The 18918-nt window shown below is 41.6% G+C and overlaps 1 protein-coding gene and 1 long non-coding RNA gene across 2 annotated transcripts in view; one reads left to right on the top strand and one right to left on the bottom strand.

Annotated features, from left to right (window-relative positions):
- Positions 1–1641: 1641 nt before the first annotated feature.
- CDA (cytidine deaminase) overlaps positions 1642–18918 on the bottom strand; it is a 29015-nt gene continuing 11738 nt past the window's right edge. The window contains 3 exon segments of the mRNA XM_072609164.1: positions 1642–2263; positions 10270–10327; positions 15547–15658. Of these exon segments, the coding sequence (XP_072465265.1) occupies positions 2150–2263; positions 10270–10327; positions 15547–15658 (284 nt within the window). The 3' untranslated portion in view covers positions 1642–2149.
- On the top strand, positions 2587–9935 carry LOC140504349 (uncharacterized). Its single transcript, XR_011967066.1, has 3 exons — positions 2587–5068; positions 5861–5969; positions 6834–9935. It is a non-coding gene; the product is annotated as an uncharacterized lncRNA (long non-coding RNA).

Below are 18918 nucleotides of genomic sequence, written 5' to 3'. Positions count from 1 at the left end.
AGTCACTTAACTCTACCTCTCAAAAACAAAAGAATAAAGTATGTGAAGGGTGGCCTCATGGCATCTACAGGAGAAAAGTGATAGGTGAAATAATACATTGGGAGATGATGCAGGCTTCTAGCTGGCGACCAGTTTGGGACTCTAGACCATGTACTATGTTTCTTATGTATAATAATCATTTACTCTTACATTTGTTGAAGTAGAGGTGCAAAGTGTATAGGGATCTGCCCTTGAAGCCAGGATGATCTGAGTTTAAAGTGTGCCTCTGACACATACTGGCTGTGGAACCCGAAGCAAATTCCTTAAGCCCTCAATGCCTCAAACTACTCTTTGATGCTACAAATTTTCAGGGAAGGGGTTGACCTGCCTTGGTAGAAGGAATTTCCTTTTCTGAGTGTTCAATCCAGCAATGAAATTACAGGTCCCTACCCAAATCCTCCATAATCTTGGTGCTTCCCTGAGACTACCAGCAATTTATCCATCTTATCTTATTTGTACACAGTTCTATGTTGTTCTCATTAGACTGAGCTCCTTGAGGGAAGGAACTGTTTTTTGCCTTTCTTTGTATCCCTAGCCCTTAGCACAGTGCCTAGCACATAGTAGGCACTTAATAAATTCTTGTTGACTTGTCTTACTTGTTGGTCATCATTATTCTACTGGATTTGTTAAGAGAGAGGGAGTGTTATGGTGACCAAGTGATTAAATTAGGTTTGAGCTGGAGAAGAGGCTGGTTGAGACCCCTCGATGATATTTACAATAACTTCATTAACTTTAGGAATGTAATACTCCAAATATATCAAGGATTCAGGAAAAGAAATGACAGAAGGAAAAGTTAGGTAGTCCTTTACAGGAAGAAGATAGATATAAGAAAGCCACAATGCAGAATCTGAAGATGATGGGTCAAGATAACCAGAGGATAAATTGATGTAGTGATAGGTCAACAAAGCAGCACTATTACTAGGACCATGGAGAACCATCTTCTTCCTAAGCTTGGGCTTGGATGGGACCAGTGCGAGACAATGCAAATTATGATACACGACAACTCAGAAAGGATGTAGAGTTCTGCTATTTGTCACTTAAGCACCAGAGTTGTATGTCCTTTCTTGGTGGTTATATGATATTATGAGTTGAGTGACAATTGGAGAGGAGCCACACCTTCTGGTTTTTGGCTTTGATGTGATATGGTGCTCATCTATTATGAGGTACAGCATCCAGAGAGGAAGCTGCACTCAAGCCATGAATACAGTAATTTTGGCCCCTATAGCTCCAACTAAAGTCATCAGAAGAGGATGGCCACCAAAGGGTGATTATTTTGATTCCAGTTAAGCAGAATTAATATAATAACTGGCTAATTCTTTTACATTACCTCATGACCTCATCCACAATAGAAAGTGGAGACAGGGAGAAAGATCTTGGCTGTAAGCAGGACTCCTGATTGGCACCTTGTTTCAATGAAGGCTACAGTTTCTAGGGAGGTAGAACATTAGAGTTGAGCTATAACACAGAAGATGGACCTTAACACATAGAATATTTGAGTTGAAAAGAACCTTGAAGACTACCTAGGTCAAAGATTCTTAACCTGGACTCTGTGAACTTGTTTTTTTAAAAAATATTTTGCTATTAATATTTCAATATAATTGATTTCCTTTGTAATTCTATGTATTTTATTTTGTGCATTTAAAAACATTCCTTTGAGAAAGGGTCCATAGGTTTCATCAGACTGTCCAAGGAGTCTAGGACATAAACAAGATTAAGAATTTCTTATTTGGGCCAACATTCTAATCAGAAAGAAAAGGAAACTGAGGCCTAGAGAGGCTAAATGACTACTGTAAGGCCACATAGGAAGTTAGAGGCAGAGCTGGGAATACAACACAGGTCTCTTGACTCCCAGGTTGATGTTTCTTCTGCTAACACCATATAGTATGTTCAAGGCACTTCAAACATAAATGGCACAGAGGTCCGTAAACTAAGCAGGAGATGCAGGAGCAGTCAGTGCTTAGGACCTACCTGAGTAGGTCCTACCTAAACACTGAGGTTGTTTCATATCAATATTGCTCTGGGGATGATGCTATTGGACATTACTGAGAGAGAATTTTTTCCCACATGGTTGGAAAGGCTCTCAGTTGGATAATTCCACCATTAGGGGTCACTAGTTCTTCTGTAGGTCATCTGGTCCAAACGATGCAGGAAGTAGTTCATGGACCATCTTGACTTCATATGTACCATCTGCTTTTGTCATGTAGACATACCAATGTTTTCCAAACTAAAAAAGATACAAAAAGACCAAAAGATACACTTAGTATACCCTTTTTATTAATTTATTTTTAGTTTTCAACATTCACTTCCGTAAGATTTTGAGTTCTAAATTTGCTCCTCATCTCTCCCCTCCCCCACCCCAAAACAGAGTGCATTCTGTCTTTCCCCCAAAATGCCCTCCCTTCTATCACTTCCCCCTCACCTTTCTTTCTATTTTCCTGTAGGGCAAGATAGATTGCTATACTCCACTGCCTATATATTTTATTTCCTAGTTGCATGTAAACTTTGTAAAACTTTGCTTTCTAAATTCTCTCCCTTCCTCCCCACCCACCCTCACTGAAAAGGCAAGCAGTTCAATATAGATTACACATGTATAATCATGCAAAACACTTCCATAAGTCATATTGTGAAAGACTTACTATATTTCTCTCCATCCTATCCTCCCCCCATTTATTCTATTCTCTTTTGACCCTGTCCCTGCTCAAAAGTGTTTGCTTCTGATTACCCCCTCCACCAATCTGCCCTCCCTTCTATCACTTGCCTCTCTCTTGTTCCCTTTCCCCCCACTTTCCTGTAGGATAAGATAGATTTTCATACCCAATTGAGTATGTTATTCCCTCCTTAAGCCAAATTCAATGAGTAAGGTTCCCTCATTCCATCCTACCACCCCATTCTTCCCTTCCACTGTAAAAGCTTCTTTTTGCCTCTTTTATGTGAGATAATTTAGCTCATTCTAAACTCTCCCTTTTTCCTCCCAGTACATTCCTTTCACCTTTTAATTTTATTTTTAGATATCATCCCTTCATATTCAACTCACCCTCTGTGTGTGTGTGTATTTGGCTACAATATTCCTAGGAGTTTGACTTTGGGGATCTCTTTCAGGAGTTGATTGGTGGATTCTTTCAATATCTATTTCACCCTCTGGTTCTAGAATATCAGGGAAGTTTTCCTTGATAATTCCTTGAAAGATGATGTCTAGGATCTTTTTTTGATTGTGGCTGTCAGATAGTCCAATAATTAAAAATTATCCATTTTCCAGATTAGTTGTTTTTCCAATGAAATATTTCACATTGTCTTCTATTTTTTCATTCTTTTGGTTTTGTTTTATAATTTCTGGATTTCTCATGAAATCATTAGGTTCCATTTACTCCATTCTAATTTTTAAGGAAACTTTTTTTCAGTGAGCTTTTGGACCTCCTTTTCCATTTGGCCAATTCTGCTTTTTAAGGTATTTTTCTCTTCATTGGTTTTATGGATCTCTTTTGCCATTTGAGTTAGTCTATTTTTAAAAGTGTTTTCTTTCCTCATTATTGTTTTGGGTCTCCTTTAGCAAGTTGTTGACTTGTTTTTCATGATTTTCTTGCATTGCTCTCATTTCTCTTCCCAATTTTCCCTCTATTTCTCTTACTTGATTTTCAAAATCCTTTTTGAGCTCTTCCATGATCTGAGACCAATTCATATTTTTCTTGGAGGCTTTGGATGTAGGACGCTTGACTTTGTTGTCTTCTGTTTGTATACTTCGGTCTTCCTTGTCACTAAAGTAAGAGTTTATAGTCTGATTCTAAAGAGTTCCCTGAAATCCCCCTCTGATCAGCCACTTGATCCTTATGTCTGTGGTCTAAGAATTCCGGAAGCAACTGCTGCTGCTGCCTCAAGACTGGCCTGGATGGTGCTCCTCTCTCACTTAGGTCCAAGAGATCTTTTCTACTGACCTTCTAATTTGTCATTAGCATTTGTGGGTTGAGAAGTCTGGAAATTGCCACAGCAGCCAGTCATTCAGTCCCCTGAGGTCTGCTCTGGGACCTGGTCTATGCTGGTGCATTTTGTTGACCTTCTAGGCTGTTTGGGGCTAGAAATTTGTTTCACTCTGTTGTTTTGTGATTTCTGCTGCCCTAGAATTTGTGTAGTCATTTTTTATAGGTATTTGGAGGGGTGTGGAGGACAGCTTAAGCAAGTCACTGCTTTTACTCCACCATCTTGGCTTAGCCCTCCAGTACACATTTTAGACAAATAACATCTGATCCCTTGAGATTACTCCTCACCTAAATTATGGATAATATTAAGGGTTTACCTGATCGTAGAGATACTCCCTTTTACCACAAACCCATCAAATGGTCATTGAGCCTCTAATTGGTCCTGTGCTGTCTCACATTCTTATCAATGACCTGGATAAGGTTTTCTTGGCAAAGATCCTGGAGTATTTTGCCATTTCCTTCTCCAGCTCATTTTACAGATGAAGAACTGAGGTTAACAGAGTGAAGTGACTTTCCTGGGGTCATATAGCTAGTAAGTGTCTGAGGCCAGATTTGAACTCATGAAGATGAGCCTTCCTGACTCCAGACCTGGCACTCTATCCACTGTGCCATCTAGCTGCCCTTTTTGACAGACTAGGCTGGATCTAACAAGACAAAATTTGAGAGAATGATACTATTGCATTGGTTGGTTGTTTGTCCTTCATTTTCGAAGAGGACCAAAATGGCATCACCATGATAAAGTGAAGTTTCAGTGTGTCCAACTGTGGCTGATCAGACCAATACAAGCTCGGAATGCTCTACCACAGGTTGGGCACAGAGAGTCCGTGTGAATATTTGGGGTGGATACTCCACCTTTGTGCATCCTGTGTTTACTTTGTGCTGTCTCAATTCTGTTTTGCTCATAGAGTACAACACCCTTTCTGATGTGGGCACGCCATGCTCAGCAGTCCTGTGCCAGTGTCTCCCATGTTGCACAGTCAAATCCAAAATTCTGGAGAGAGGCCTTGAAAGTGTCCTTGTATCACTTCTTCTGACCACCATGTGATCACCTGCCCCATGTGAGTTACATTAATAACATTGTGATCCACCTTTTTCCCTATTTTTCTATAAAGGCCCAACTCCTATTAAGGTCAGGCAGTATGAATGATTGATGAGACTGCGCCTAGCCTTCAAAGAAAATGCTCCTCAATTTTGGGTGGGACCTCATCCAACTAGAACTAATTTTTGTTTAGAATATAAACAAAATCCATTCTGGGGAAGCCATTACCCTGAAGGAAGGAACCCCTGTCCTTGGTCCCCTCCATTAGACTTTAGAGTGAGCCAGCTCATGAAAGAGAAAAACAGGCAGAGAGGCTGGGATAGAGATGGATTCCCCTTCCCAGATTGCTGACAGCTGCCAAGTCTCATGATCAAGCCATGTTGTCAGCTGGCAGAGCTGAAGAATGTTAGCCCGTGTCCTCTAAATGTCCACCAATTAAGGTTGAGTCCCTTGTCAGGGCAATCCCCTTTCAGAAGGTATTTAAGGCATTTCACAGTCTCCCTTGGGGTCTTTGGTTACCAACAAAAACCACTGACCATCAATTTACTATCACCTAGCCTAATTAATAAATTGATTATTAATTATTCAGAAACTCTGTTTCTCAGGGTTTTAATTTGTGTTAAAATCAATTTAAAAAAATGCAAAGTGCTTTGCAAACCTCAGTGTGCTAAATAAATGACCACTATTATTAGCATTACTAATATATTATCTAATTCTTAATTACTAATTACTAAATTATTAATTATTAAATAATTAATTACTAATATAATCAGTCTTACTTATCTTGTATGCATATTTCTCTGCTCCTAAGCACTACGCACTTACAAGCCTCGGGGGTAAGGAAGTCCAAGAAACTGAGGTCATCCATACTGACATCTTCTTGAGGAAGCCACTATGCTTTTGGTTGTGCCATGACTCTGGTAAGCCCTGCCCCCTCCTGGAAGTGCTGATTTTCCTTTGTTTTGGCAGAACTGATCTCAGTGTCAGCTGAACTGATGTACGGAGGTCAGCTGTTCTGATCTCAGCACTCAGATTCATTTAAATTGGAGAACAAAATTTCAGAAACAAAGGGGCTTCGGAACACAGAATGTTAATGCCAAATGGGACCTTAGAACAGAGAATGTCAGAATGACCTTAAAGCTTGTGGCATTAAAAAAATGAGTCCTTCCTCTTATACTAGGTTTCTCTTCTCCTAAACTGCCTGGTAGCATCTCAGGGCAGCTGTTCCCATTCCTCCTGTGGACCAACAGAGAGGCAGATATATTTCCAATCTGCAGCAAGCATTTCATAAACGCTGCTGTCCAAATCACAGAATTACTGTCAGGCCAAATCTGTCACCTGGGTTTTTATGGATCACTTTCAGGAAGGAAATTTTTCCACTTTGCAGGCTGTACCCTAGGACCAGGGCCAGGGCCAAGCCCAGGCACAGTCGGAGCCAGAATTGAGATGTCAAGTCCCTGGCTTAGGATTCTCTTTGTTTTTTATTCGAATTATTATTTTTCAGTATGGTATTTTTTCCTCAAGCTTATTCATCTGAACTTTTCTCCTATACCAGTAACTATTGGTTTTGGAGGGCACAGAGAGTAATTGGACATGATCATCACACCTGCTTATGTGATGACCTCAGGCTCATGACATTGCTATGCCTCAGTTTCTCCCTCTTTAAAGGGGGTAATGGCATCAAGGTGCAAATTGTTTGTTTTTAATAGCAAAGATATAGTAAATGCCAAGGTTTGCTTCACAGAACTAACCAATGGATTCTGTTCAATTTATCTTGTTTGCAGGTGTTGAAAGTCATTGAATCACAGAATCAAACACTGAACAAAACCTCAGAAGGTACTGTGACCAAGTCCAACTGGAACAGAAAGCTGAAAATGGGGAAGGAGCATGAGCAGGGTTTTGCCCTGGGTGTTTGCAATGAAGGGATTAGTTTTAGGCTGATGCCTTTCACATATGCCTCCAGATCACTGTCCTCATGTCTCACAGTCCATTGTCAGCCTGGCCCCTTTGCTTAACCCCATTTCAGGCTCCTCTCACCATAGCATCCCTTCCCTGGATCCTCTCAACTTCCAGTGGGAGGGAAGAATCTGTAAGGGTCACCCCTTTCTGGATATGATTGCACTTTTGTTAGATTTGTCCTCTGGGCCTGCACTGATGCCATTTCCTCCTCTACCTCCAACTGTTTCTGTTCAAGGTAAAAGAATTCCTAGGTATGGTGCAGTCTAAAACAATATTCCTGACAAGTGAGCACCTTGTCTCTGTCTGAAGATCTCTGGGGATGGGTAACCTACTATCTCCCAGGTCATACCCATTCCATTTCTGTACAACTCTGATTATGAGGTATTTTCTTCTTAAATGGAGCTTAAATCCATCTCTGATAAATTCTACTTGTTACTTTCTGTCCTATCTTCTGGGGAAAGCAGAACTCCTTTTTCTCTTGACTCTGTCACAAGTTTGAAAATAGGGATCATGTGTCCTAAGACCTTCTTCTCTTTCTCAAGCTACATATTTAGACTTTTCAAGCAATCCTCACAGGACATTGTTTTAAGTCCTTTTCCCATTCTGATTGTCCTTCTCCAGCTTTGGTCTAGTTTAGCCATGTCCTTTCTAAAATGTATTGCCCCGACCTGAACACAGTACTCAAAATGGGGTCTGACCAGGGTAGTAGACAGTAGAACTATCACCTCCCTTCTTCTGGATAGGAAACTTCCATAGACACTGCCTAAGATGTTATTGACTATTTTGGTTGCCATGTCTTTTGAAAATGAAGGCAGATATTTCCCAACCTTAAGGGGCAAAGATGGCAGGACTGTATATTTAGAGCTGAAAGGGACTTGAGAGACCATTTTCATATATGGGTGGAGATTTCTTCCTCCTCAATTAGTGCAGCTACTGAAGGTACAGACACCTTAACTGAATCAATTAATCAACAGAGTAAACTAGGTATTAGGGAATTTCCACAATCTCATGACAACATGCGCACAAATCCTCAAGTCATTTGAAAGGATCATAGGATTTTTGATATTGGAAAGGCAGATGACACCATACAGGAACATCTTGTAGTTGGTTGAGAAGACCACATCATGCTCCTTTGTATTAAAATAGACTGGTCAAACAGTGGACCAGCAGTGAAGGACTCCAGATTTAGGCCCTCAAGAGAGAATCACTCTTGGTATAGATTTCTGTCTCTGTCTGTTTCTTTTCTATGCCCTTCTCCATTGACCATGTCATTGGAGAGAAGAGACCAATAGGAGGTCAGGCATCCAGTTGGCAACTGAGAGACATGCCAAAGGCAAACAGATGGTCACCTGAGACAGGAGACGCTAGTTTGCATCTTTGTTCTTCTATCTCCTCTCTTGGAGGTGACAAACCTTAGGGCTGATGACTTGAAGGAGTCAAAGGGGAAGTGAGGCTGTCCAGTCTCCCACAAGGTCACACTAGCCATGGACACGACTGCCTGGTGATGCATCCAGCTGGGAGCAGAGAGGCACACATCAAGGACAAATATGGACAAACACAGACACAGATGGATAAAAAAAGGGAAGATGTAGTCTCAAGGAGTATCACCCCTTGAACTGCTGAATAAGAACTTCCAGTAACCAACATTTGTGAGTTTTCCACTTTAGCTAGGTGTGGAGAGAAGATGTATACCTTACTAGCATCATAGCTTGAGTTTAAATCTACTTTCTCCCTGGGTTCTGTGTGTATTTGTGGACAAATACCACAGATTTTTTTGGGAAATATTTTATGCAAACTGTTCTTACTACACTATCTTGGTAAATGGTCTTTTCTAAAAGTTCATTGAGGTCTAGCTGACTGGTGTCAATGGGAAGGAAACCAATAGGCAGCTAGAATACTAGACACCTAATCTCTCATGGTTATCCTAGAGCCCTGAGAATCGTAATCAACTGATGCTTTGGGAGCCCCAAACCATAAATATGAGTTGGGGAAGTAAGCCCCCAAAGGGGTGCTATATACAGATGATAAAGCTGAGGCCATGGATGTTTAAGTGACTTGTCTAAGGTCACACTGGTCAAAAGTATCAGAGTTGGGTTTTGAACTCAGGTCCTCTAACTCCATTACTGCATGACTTTTTCTGCAGTACCATGCTACTCTCCAGGAGTCATTGTGTGGCAACTCAACATTATTTCCCCAATTCCCTTTCTCCTCCTGCCCATAACTGAGAGGACTTCTCATTAATTATGTTTCTTTCTTGCGAACAGCTGGATTTGGAGAGAGGTATGAACTCAAATCCTGCTTCAGACATATGAGTGTAGTGCATAAACTTTCTAAGACTTGATGTCCTTGTCTGCACAGTGGGAATAATAACATTTATTATTGTTATCTAATACCCTAAACATGTATATAATACCCTACATATATGTACATAACAATACCCTATTATCTAATAACTCTAAATGCTCTCAGCTCTGGCTTACTAGGCTGCTGCTACCTAAGTAATATCTTTCTCTTACAGGGTAATTGTTAGGTGTTGTGCTAGATGCTGGAGAAACAAAGATAAATTAGAAAACAGCCACTCCCCTCAGAGAGCTTCCATTCTATTGGGAGGGATACAAAATTTAAATTAGATAAATACTAGGTCATTTCAAGAGAGAGAGAGAGGGCAGTAACAATGAAGAAGATGAGGAAGGGCTCCCTGTAGGAGAAGACAACTGAGCTGAGCCTTGAATGAACCTAAGGCTTCTACAAAGAGGACATAAGGAGGGAGTGCTTGCCAAGCATGGGGCAGATTGTGCAGTGGAAGAAATGAAGGCAGTAGACAGAATGCCACATTGGGGACCAGCAAATGTAGGGTGCATGTGGAATGTCTGTGAAGGCTGGATGGTGCCAGATGGTGCCAAGGCTTAAATAAAAGTGTCAGCTGTTATTTCTAATTATTTCCTCCCTATGCCTTGCTTTCAGCTCTGGCTTACAAGGCTGCTGCTACCTAAGTAAAACAGTCGGCAGGTAGATATCACAGAGTCAATGACTTTGAGCTGCCATGATTCCATGGGGGACAATAGATGCTTTAGGAATCTAAGCTCCCTGAAGGCAGGGACCATTGCACTTTGTGTCTGTGTCCTCAGTGTTTAGTGACAGTGCTTGGCACATAATAGGACCACAATAAAGGATTGCTGAGTTGAATTTGTCAAATTGGAAGGCAGAGGAGCTACCTATAGTTCCTACAGTCTGAAAGATTCAAAAATGGATGAAACTCACCTCTCTCATCACTTGTCTGCAGGCTCCACATGGTGCAATAAAGTCATCCTTCAAATTACTGGGAAAGCAAAGCACATTATCCCATCATTTAATTAATTGACACAACTCACTAATGGTTCACTGAACCAGGCAAACTGGTCTAGGTGCTGCTACCTACATGTCATTCTATCTTTTAACTTCATGCTTTTGTACAAGGGGTCCTCAAGGTCTAGACTGTTCTCCCCTCCCTCCCAGAGGTCTGAGCTTTCTTCAAAGGACAAGGCAGGTGGCACATTCTCCACAAGGTCCTTTCTGACTGTGCCATTAATTAGTACTTACTCCCTCTGGAAATAATTTGGTATATGAGGCAAGTGGGTGGCACAGACCATAACACATCGGGCCTGGAGTTGGGAAGATCTAAATTCAAATTTGGATCAGACACTTACTAGTTGTGTGACCCTGGTCAAGTCACTTAACTGGGTTCCTCATCTGTAAATGGGCACCTATCTCGCAGGGTTGTTGTGAGGATTAAATGAGATAATATTTGTAAAGACTTTAGCACAGTGCCTGACTCATAGTAAGTGCTGTATAAATGTAAGCTATTATGTACTTTGGATCTACTTATGGACATGTATCCTCCTCTCTCCCATTAGAATATAAGGAAATAGCAGAGATAATTTCCTTTTTGGGGGGGAGTGTGGTATTCCTAGCACCAGGTCCAGTGTCTTGTACATAGTAAGTGCTTAATAAATACTTGCTTTTTAAATGATCAAACAAAAGCCATTCAGTTAAACAATACCCCAAGAAAAAGGGCAAAGGGGAATCTTCACAAATACACATAGGAATGTACTGTCTTCACAGATTCCCAGACTACCAATGGAAAAAGGAAAATTTATAAGGAACACAGTAGCCAGGGAACACTGGTAAGAGACTTGCGTGTTGAATTTAGTTGAATCAAATCCACAAATATTAATTAAACCTCTATTCTGTGAACTGCCCAGAGGAGGCGCAAAAATGAAAGAAGACAGTCTTTGCCTTCACATGGTTTTATAGATTTTCAGCTGGAAGGGAGCTTAGCAGTCATTTAATCCAACCCCCTCATTTTACAGATGAGGAATTGGGGGCTCAGAGAGGTTAAGTAGCTCATCTCAAGTGTCAAAGGGTGTAAGATGCAAGGCCAGGCTTTGAACCCAGTCCTATAACTCCCAAACCAGTATGATTTCCACTCCACTAAACTACCTGCCTCTCATCAGAAAGATTAGACACGGACATTATAATTAATAAACAAAATGGGTAGTGATACATATGTAAGCAGAGTACAAAATGCTGTGAAGTCAGAACTGCTGCATCTCAGAGTTGGAAGGGACATCAGAGGGCATGGAGGCCAGACCCTACATGAGCAGAAACTCTCCTCTACAGCTTCTGCTTGAAGGCCCTGGTTAGGGCAACCTCCCTGGCTACTTTGGATCATCTCTGATTATTAGCAAGTGCATCTTGGTGTCAGACTTAAACTTGTCCTTGCAATTTCTAACCACTGCTCCTAGGGAGAGATCATATCTAGTTGAGGCTGGAAGAGAAAGCTTCTTGGGGTGGGGTGGAGGGGAGATGGACCTTGGAGGATGTCAAGAGACAGAGTTGAGGGATCCAGAAGATGAGATTATGGAACATAACCCAGTTTGCCAGAAGTTCCAGACTCTTTTATAAGGAAGTGAGTCACTCTGCTAGATAATTCACGAATCACAAGTTAGTGATGCAGATGGTGGACAAACCAATAAAGAGGCAAACTAGGCTTGATGTCAGCAAATATCTAACTGAGCTGTCCAAAGTGGAATAGGATGCTTGGGAGGTAGTGAATTGTCCCTTGCTGGAGGTTAGCAAGTAAAGGCTGGATGACCACTAGTCAGGCATCTTTGGAAAGGTCGTATGGCATGTCAATTAGAGATCTGAGCCCAAGGATCTGAGTTCTAATCCCATATCCTACACTTATTTGTGTGGCCTTGGGCCAGTCACTTAACCTCTCAGAGCTCCAGTTTTATAAATTATATATGGGACATATATATATATATATATATATATAAAATTATATAAATTATATTATAATTATGTATTATATAAACATAATTATATATAATCATACATCCAATATAGACACGAACATACATATGCACATATACATATATACAATGCATATACACATACATGTACACACATATATACATATATAGGACACACACACACATATATATTATATATATATATATACACACACGGGACAGTGGTAGCTATGATATCCATCTCACAGAGTCAATGTGTGCTTCCAGTGAGGGTAAGACATTTTGAAAACCTCAAAGGGCTATTGTAGTGATGTAGGGACAATCCTGGAGTTGCAGATCAGGCTAAATGGCCTCTGGGATTCTCCTAATTTCCTTTCCCATTCTATGAACCTGCAGATCTCCTTTCTAATAATGATATGAATGAACCAGAGAGGCAAAGTCTCTACTCCTGTGACAACTTGGTCACCTCTTGTCTGAACTATTAAATGGCCTCCTAATTGACCTCCCTGCCTCCAGGCTCTCTCTTCTCCAGTTCATCCCCCACATAGCTAGCTGTTCAGTGATTTTCCTTAAGTACATCTCTGCTATGTCTCTCCTCTACTCAGTACACCCCAGTGGTTCCTATTACCTACAGGATCAAATCCTAACTTCTCTGTCTTTTAAAGCCTTTTATAACAGTCATTTCCTGTTTTCCAGTCTTTTTATACATTACATTTCTTCCTGATCTTTATGGTACAGCCACCACCTCCATGACTTTGCACTGGCTGTTCACCATGCCTGGAATGCACTCCTTCCTTATTTCTGCACCTTGCAATCCCTAGTTTCAAGATAGCTCAGGCTAGCTCTACATGAAATCTTTACTAATCCCTTTCCCAATTTCTCAGTGTCTTTCCTCCCGCAATTACAACATATTTATTTTGTATATATCTGTTTCCCTTGATAGAATTTCTGAGGATAAGGATTGCTTTACTGTCTTTTTACCCTCAGTGTCTAGCACAGTAGCTAAGAAGTATGATAGGCCTTGGGTCAGGAAGACCCGAGTTCATATCCTACCAGATATTTGGTTGCTGTATGATCCTGGCTAAATCACTTAATTACTTTTAGCCTCAGTTTCCTTATCTGTAAAATAAGGGGGCTGGATTTGACAACCTCTAAATTTATGATCTTATGACTTAACCTTTCAAGACTCCTCCCCAACCCCAGGCAAGTTGGAATTATCAGTACAGGGCAAGTGGTGATCTGCATTGGTGGAGAGACTTTTCTTATTAGAAGCCCCATATACCAGGGAAAATGCAAAGTCATCTTACTAATAAGTGGCAGTGCTGGGTCTTGAACACAGGCTTTCTAACTCCCAAGCCAAGACTTCTTTCATTCTCCTGTTCCACAAGATTCCAATGAAGAGAATGCTAATAAGGAGGAAGGCATTCTGTATTCCCTTCACTGTGCAAATCAAAATGGAACAAATGATTAGGGTGATCAGAGCTGAATTCTGGCTCCAGAAAGCAAGTGCCATCTGAATGCAGATAATAAGCAGGATGGCTGCATCCTGGAGATGTGTGTGGGCTTTGTTTAAAAAGGGTAGATTTGCTAATCATTGCTAGGACCTCTTTCTTGAATGTCAATAATAACTTAGAGCAAACATCCATAGGGAGGTGAGGGGTGGGTGGAGGAGAGGGTGAGATGGAAACATTGCAGTCTGCCACACTGTTATCCTTTCCATGGCTCTGGCCTTATTTTCCCAAATATGATTAATTTCTTGGATTTAGTTCGGAAATCATAATTTTTTTTTACTACTCTCCTACCTTCTGTGAAATATAATTTGCATCCTGATTCCAGCTCACTGGGACGAAATGTCCCTGGCAAGTCATTATTTGCTCTGACCTGAGTTATAAAGGAGCTGCAGATAAACACAGAGGTATGGTCCAGAAGAGGGGTGTTCACAGCAGAGAGAGAAGCAGGACATCCAGATGTCCATCAGCCACTCTCTCAAGTAACTACAGATGGTCAGGATCTATTGGAAAAGATTCCCTGGACCTGGACTTGCTGGTTTAGGGGCTGACAATGGTGGTAGGGGAGTGGGGTAGGAGAAGGCTGGTGTGTCTTATAGAATATTTTTCAAGAAAGAATATTCTGTTTCTTTAAAAAACATGTAGATTTATAGTCTTTTTGGAAACTTGGAAGGGGCCTCAAAGATCATCCAGTCCCACTCTTTCATTTTGTAGATAAGGAAACTGAGGATCAGAGAAGTGACTTGTTTAAGGTCACATAGTGGCAGAGAAAGGACAAGAATCCATCTCCTTGCTCCCAGTGAATGGCTCTTCCCTCTCTGCCTTCCTCTGTTCCTTCTTCCTTTTCTCTCTTCTTCCTTCCCTGTTTTCTTTTCTCCTTTTCTTCATCCTTTCCTTTTTCCCTTTCTTACACCCTTCCTCTCTTCCCTCCCCATTTCCTTCCTTTCTCCCTCTTTCCTCCCTCCCTTCCTTCCTTCCTTTCTTCTCTCTTCCTCCTTCCCTCTCTCCCACCTTCCTTCCATCCTTACCTGCTTCTTCTCCCCCTTAAAAAAAGGATGCCTTTTGTATTCTTAAACATCAAAGTCATTTCCTGATTATACTGCCCCATCCCCATTGAATCCTCACTTATAAGAAAACAGAGCAGATAATCAACAAAACAATCATGTGGGACACCTGATGCTTCCCATCTTTCTGTGGAGAAGAGGGGCGTGTGGGTCATTACATCACACTACCTTTTAGGAGCAGAGGGCTTAGAGGTGAAAGGTACTGTAGAAACAACCAATTCTCATCATAAGAATAAAGCTGAAGGATGCCAGGTAGCACTGAATTAGATCCTTCATTGTTAGTGTATGTTGGTGTTTTTCCACATTGGGAAACTGAAGGCAAGGAGGCAGAATGATTTGCCCAAAATTAAACAAGAAGCAGAATTGGAATTCAAACCAAAGTCTTCTGACTCCAAGGTCATTGCTTTGTTTCCTTACCAGACCATATGGCCTTTCACTTCTACCGGTCTATGTTTTGTCCTTGTTATGAATTGTGCCTTAAATTATCACTGGGGCCTTGTCAGGTCTCTTCTAATGAAGAAATAGGAATAATTTATTGTATATGACATTCTGTGTTCTAAGGTCCTTTCTCAGCTATGTCATTTTGTTTGAACAGCCTTCCTGGCACTTGTAGTCTATGTTCAAAGGTCCCCGGTCTACCTGTCATTCCATGAACAAGTCTTGGACACTCACCTAGTAATAGCAATGGCTCGGAACTGCTTGTGTCCTTCCGAGATGGCCTTCTGGATGGCGGTGCGTTCTGCGCAGGTGCCTACTGGGTAGGCTGCATTTTCTACGTTGCATCCTGGGAACAGAGAATACAGTTGGCCGAATAGCTAGGTAAGGAGTGATTTCAAAAAGCTGCAAAGTCAGAAAGATGATTCTCTTAGTCTATACAAAGCACTCAAGTTCTAAAATGGTGCCAAGGATTAGCCCAGACCCTGGTGCAGTGGGCATCCAGAGTTAAACCAAGGGAGGGGGACCAGGATATTGAAGGGACTAGACTCCGTATCATAATAAGTCTCAGGGGATTGAAGACAATTAATTTAGAAAAGCAAAGACTTGAGGGGTACACGATAGCTTTCTCCAGACACCTAAAGGGCTGTCACAGGGCTGTGGGGTTAGCCTTGTTCTGCTTGGCCCCACAGAGCAGTCAGGAACAATGTTGGGGGGGGGGGGGGGCAGATTTCAGCTTGAGATGTAAGGAAAGCCTCCCTAAGGATTGGAGATCTCCCGCAATGGGATGGCCTGCCTAGGGATGGGGTGGATGGAGTAGAGTTCTTTTACTCATAAAAGGTCTTCAAGCAGAGGCTGGATCACCACTTGTTAGGGAGGAAATAACACCTCCAAGGAAGTAAAGCGCAAAATGAATACAAGCATATGAAGTGGGGCAGTGATAACATGGGGGGACTGCAGAGGAGGCCTCTTCTAGGAGGAGGTGACTTTGCAGCTCGGAGGAAACTAGGGATTCCAAGGTGATAATGTGAGGAGGAAGAGCATTCCAGATATGGAGGAGGACTTGTGCAAAGGCTTGGAGGTGGGGGAAGGAATGTTATTTATGGGGCACATCACGTATGCCAGCATGTATGAGGGGGGAGTAATGGGAAATCAGTCTGGACTTGTAGGTTTGAGCTAGACAGTAAAGGGATTTAAATTCCAAACAAGAGTTTGTGTTTTATCCTGGAGCCACTGAAGTTTTTTGAGCAGGGGAGTGACATCTTTTTGGAATACCAAATTGGCATCTGTGTGGAGGATACAGTAGAGAGGGGAGAGATCGGAGGCAGAGAGTCCAGCTGGTGAATGGTTGGATATACTGAGGTCTGGAAGGAAGTGCTACAATGCTATTAAAAATGATATTTAAATAGGGGGAAATTCTGTGATTCTGTCAGTAGGGGACTCTCTATGTGAAAGCAGATCAGCACTATCTCTGCTCAGTAAATAAATATATCTGAGGGAGTTGCTAGCGGCACACAGAGAGCATGAATGACTTAACCAGGGTCACATAACTAGTGATTGACAAGAAGCAGAACTTGAACCCAAGTCTTCCTAATATCCAGTCTGGCCCTATCTCTCCATTATGTCACATTAGTTACAAATGATAAACATGAAAAATAGTATGAAATTCTAATGTAATCCAATGATCATTTAATAAACATCTGCTAAGTACAAAGTCCCTGTTTGGTGCTAGGAATGTAGAGAAAACAAACAAGCAAAAAACCAGTCCTTGAACTTAAGGACCTTATATTCTATTAAAGGGAGGATTTAGATGAAGTAATGTAAAAGAAAAAAAAGCAGAATGAGAACAATGATGATAGACAGATGGCTGGCTGAACAGATAGAAAGATAAAGAGATGGAAGACAGACAGAATGGAGAGATTGATGGATAGATGGTTTGGTTGTTGTCCTTTGTCTTCGAAGACGACCAGAATGACATCATCACTGTAAAGTGAAATGTCAGTGTGTCCGGCTGTGGCTGATCAGATACAAGCTCAGAATGCTCTACTGCAGGTTGGGCACAGATAGTCCTTGTGAGTATTTGGGGTGGAGATCCCAAATTTGCACATCCTGTGTTTACTTTGTGCTGTCTCAACTCTGCTTTGCTCAAAGAGCACAGCACCTTTTCTGATGTGGGCACGCCATGTTGAGGGGGTCCTGTGCCAGCATCTCCCATGTTGCACAGTCAAATCCAAAGTTCTTGAGAGGGACCTTGAGAGTGTCCTTGTATCATTTCTTCTGGCCACCATGTGATCGCCTGCCCCATGTGAGTTCTCCATAAAATAGTCTTTTTGGCAAGCATACATTTTTGCATTCAAACTGTGGCCAGCCCATTGGAGTTGCGCTCTCTGAAGCATAGTTTGAATACTTGGCAGTTCAGCTCGAGCAAGGACTTCCATGTGTGGTACCTTATCCTGCCAGGTGATCCTCAGAATATTCCTAAAACAGTTCAAATGGAAGTGATTCAGTTTCCTGGCATGGCGCTGGTAGACTGTCCATGTTTCACAAGTATATAATAACGAGGTCAGCACAACGGCTCTGTAGACCTTCAGTTTGGTAGTCAGAATAATACTTCTTCTCTCCCAAACCTTTCATCGGAGTCTCCCAAACACTGAGGTAGCTCTGGCAATGCGTGCATCAACCTCATTGTCAGTGTGTACGTCCCTGGAAAGTACACTACCAAGGTAAGTGAACTTATCCACAGCATTCAAAACTTCTCCATTTGTTGTAATTGATGGTTCCACATATGGATGGTGTGGTGGTGGCTGATGGACCACCTGTGGTTTTTTTGGGTTTTTTTTGGAGGGATGTAGGGTGATGGATAGAGAACAACAGGATTGACAGAAGGATAGATAGATGGAATGAAAGAAGGATGGAGAGATCAATGGATAGAGAAGGATGGATAGACAAATAGATCAAACTTTTATTAAGCACTTACAAAAAGTAAGGCACTCTTAAGTGCTGGGAATACAGATGTAAGCAAGATGGTTCCTGTCCTCTGGGAGCTTATAGTGTAGTGAGGAAAGGCAATACATAGAAGAGTTATGCGGTCAGAAAATAGCTATGAAGCTGTTTCCAGGTACAGGTACTACTGGGTTTGAGCATACCCAAAGTAGGTGGAATCTTGGACTCACATTCCTTTTGCCTTAAATATTCTCTCTCTCACGATTATAGAACACTGAAAACAAATAAAATAATGAATAAAAAAAAAAAGATTCTCTCTCTCTCTCTTCATTGGTGGAATTCTTGCCCATCTCTTAAAGCCTCACTCAAATGCCAGCTCCTCCAGAGCTCACTCAAATCCCTGCTCCTCAGGTCAGACATCCCAGAGATGATGCGCATGTCTCGAAAGTCCTCACATACAATGTAATGTGTAATATTTACTTGGGCTGGTATCTTGGAAAGGCAGAATAGTGTAGTAAGAAGAGTGGTAGAATTGGAATAGGAGAACCCAAGTCTGAATCCTGCTACTTACTACTTATTTGACCTTGGGTAAGCACTTACCTCCCTAGCCTTTGTTCTTTCATTTATAAAACAAGGGGGTTGGACTCTGACCTCCAAGGTTTCCTA

This window comes from Notamacropus eugenii, chromosome 5 (assembly GCF_028372415.1).
Source record: "Notamacropus eugenii isolate mMacEug1 chromosome 5, mMacEug1.pri_v2, whole genome shotgun sequence".
NCBI lineage: Eukaryota > Metazoa > Chordata > Mammalia > Diprotodontia > Macropodidae > Notamacropus > Notamacropus eugenii.
Note: the sequence above shows the minus strand (reverse complement) of the source record. Positions and strands in the feature narration are given on the sequence as shown.